Below are 2,655 nucleotides of genomic sequence, written 5' to 3' on the forward strand. Positions count from 1 at the left end.
TTATACTAAGCCTATACTAGTTCCGTGGATTTAAAAAAATGCATGGGCAAACACAATGAAGGGCATAAACGTCAATTCGTCAGATTCCCTGAAGTTGTTTACATGTTAGTGGAGAACTTAATGAGTCCCATAGAGGATGGAAGGTTTTCTGATAAAACAAAGCCACAGAGTCAGTCACTTACCTTCTCAGTTCGGTTTTTGAAATATATTAATACAGTACTTTAAGGCTTATCTTTCATTTGTTATTCTTGAATACCATTTATGTAATCAAATTCTATAGTCAGTATACATACTTTTTTTTTTTATTCAATGGATGTTAAATTAAATGTAACATTGTTAACTCTTGGTGGGTTTGCAGAATTGCACAAATACAGATACCTTTATTTTGTGGTTATATTCACGTTATATATTCTGATACTCTGCTTTAATTCCACTATAGTGTGCCTTATTTGGACTCACAAAAACCTTCATGAGCCAATGTACATTTTTATTGCAGCTTTGTTAATCAACTCTGTTCTTTACAGCATGATTATCTATCCGAAGCTCTTATCTGATGTTTTGTCTGAAAAACAGACTATATCGTATCCACTCTGTCTTTTCCAAGGATTTACGTATTATGCCTCAGCTGGGTCAGAGTTTTTACTGTTGGCAGCAATGTCATATGACAGGTATGTGTCTATATGCAAACCCCTGCAATATCCAGTTATTATGAATAGAATAACTATATATGTGTTTCTGATTTTAGCTTGGCTTATACCTGCTTTTGAGACAGCAGTGTCAGTTGTGCTTTATTTTAATGTAAAACTCTGTAGTTTTACTCTGACAGGAATATTTTGTAACAATTCAATTTACAAGCTTCAGTGTGTGCCCTCAGTCGCAATATCTATATATGGTGTGGTCACTTTGATAAATATTGCCCTTCTACCTTTGCTTTTCATACTTTTTACATACATAAGGATTCTTAGAATATCTTACCATTGTTGTAGAGAAACAAGGAGAAAAGCTCTAAAGACATGTTTACCCCACTTGCTGGTGTTAATCAACTTTTCATGTTTTATTGTTTTTGATTCAGTTATAATTAGACTGGATTCCGATCTGTCGAAAACTCTTCGCTTGACATTGACGTTTCAGTCAATTTTATTCCATCCTCTTTTAAATCCAATCATATATGGACTCAAAATGAATGAGATTTTTAAACATATCAAGACATTGTTGTGTCAAGTTTAATAACACTGGTATTACTGCACCATTATCAAATGAATGGCATTTCAGATAATGGAGTACTTTAGCTCTGATTTCACATGCAAGATTGATAGCAAACATAATGGTCATTATACAAAGATAAACAATTTATTAAACTGTTGCTGGTAATCTTTGAAGTCTAAATAGTTCATATGCCTGTGTTTCACATTTTCCTGTCTGTTTTGTCACAGATTATAATTTACTATTGTGTAAATGAATAAAGCTAATTTAGTAAAATTAATCAATTGCTACCAGTCTATTATGCTGACAAGCATTTTTTGTATTGTAACTGACATATCAATGTCAATGAAAGAAAGTTTTTCAAATTCTATAAATTATAACAAAATATTACATATACATATAGCTCGGGTCCTCTACCAGAGGTCTGGGAGCTTGAGGATTCTGCGCAGTATCCTTTCTGTTCCTTGGATTGCGCTCTTCTGGACAGAGATCTTGGATCTCCAAGTGCTCTAATTACTACTGGAACCACTGTTACCTTCACCCTTCACATCTTCTCGAGCTCTTCTCTGAGCCTTTGGTACTTCTTCACCTTCTTGTGTTCCTTCTTTCTGATGTTACTGTCATTCGGTGCCGCCACATCTATCACTACAGCCCCCTTCCTCTGCTTGTCCACCACTATGTCCAGTTGGTTAGCCATCACTATTTTGTCCGTCTGTTTCTGGAAGTCCCACAAGATCTTAGCTCAGCTAATTCTTGACCACCCTAGGGGGAGTCTCTCTATTTTTGACGTCAGGACTTCCAGGCCATACACGGCACAGATGTTTCTGTATAATATGCCGGCCACTTGGTTATGGCATGCTATGTATGCCCTGCCTGCTAGCATTTTGCACCTTCCTGTTATGTGTTGGATTGTCTCAGGTGCATCTTTGCACACCCTGCACCAGGGGTCTTGCCTAGGGTGGTAGGCACACAATTCATACAGCACTTTTGCATATGCCTAAGTGCTTTCTAACGTTTAGACACACTAATATGGTGGTTTTTACTATCATTTTCCTCTAGTTTCATTGATATTTTATTTGTATAATTGTTCCAGGATTCAAAATATATTTTCAAAATGATTATGAGATAAACAGTCTTGGATTTTGAAATCCCTTGTCAACAAATCATTTTGCTGCTAGGAATTTTTCACCTATACCTTAACAAATTTCACTTAATGACTCCAAATCTGAAAACCATTTTCATATAAGTATGTCCTGTTTATTGCTTGTGATGTTACAAGTATTGGACAACTATGATGACAGGACAGGATTTGTGATGCATTTTCAGCAGTTAATAAATTTTGTGGGTGAGCTCCTTAGAAGAATGAAAAAAATAATAACTGTGTGATGGTATAAAAAGTAAACTGACAGCCCACAGGTGATATAAGGATTCTGTAATGAGTGTCATTAGTGA

General features: G+C 35.5%; 1 protein-coding gene across 1 annotated transcript; it reads left to right on the forward strand.

The window, feature by feature from the left end:
- The first annotated feature begins 309 nt into the window (after positions 1–309).
- On the forward strand, positions 310–1,440 carry LOC134644507 (olfactory receptor 10J4-like). The gene is made up of 2 exons (XM_065469439.1): positions 310–1,097; positions 1,434–1,440. Exons 1-2 carry the CDS (start codon positions 310–312, stop codon positions 1,438–1,440), a joined length of 795 nt encoding a protein of 264 aa, XP_065325511.1.
- Positions 1,441–2,655: the final 1,215 nt, after the last annotated feature.

Source organism: Pelmatolapia mariae, linkage group LG16_19 (genome assembly GCF_036321145.2).
Source record: "Pelmatolapia mariae isolate MD_Pm_ZW linkage group LG16_19, Pm_UMD_F_2, whole genome shotgun sequence".
In the NCBI taxonomy this organism is placed as follows: domain Eukaryota; kingdom Metazoa; phylum Chordata; class Actinopteri; order Cichliformes; family Cichlidae; genus Pelmatolapia; species Pelmatolapia mariae.

Coding starts and splice junctions, on each gene's coding strand:
- LOC134644507 (XM_065469439.1), top strand. CDS start 310: ATGGATGTTAAATTAAATGTAACATTGTTAACTCTTGGTGGGTTTGCA.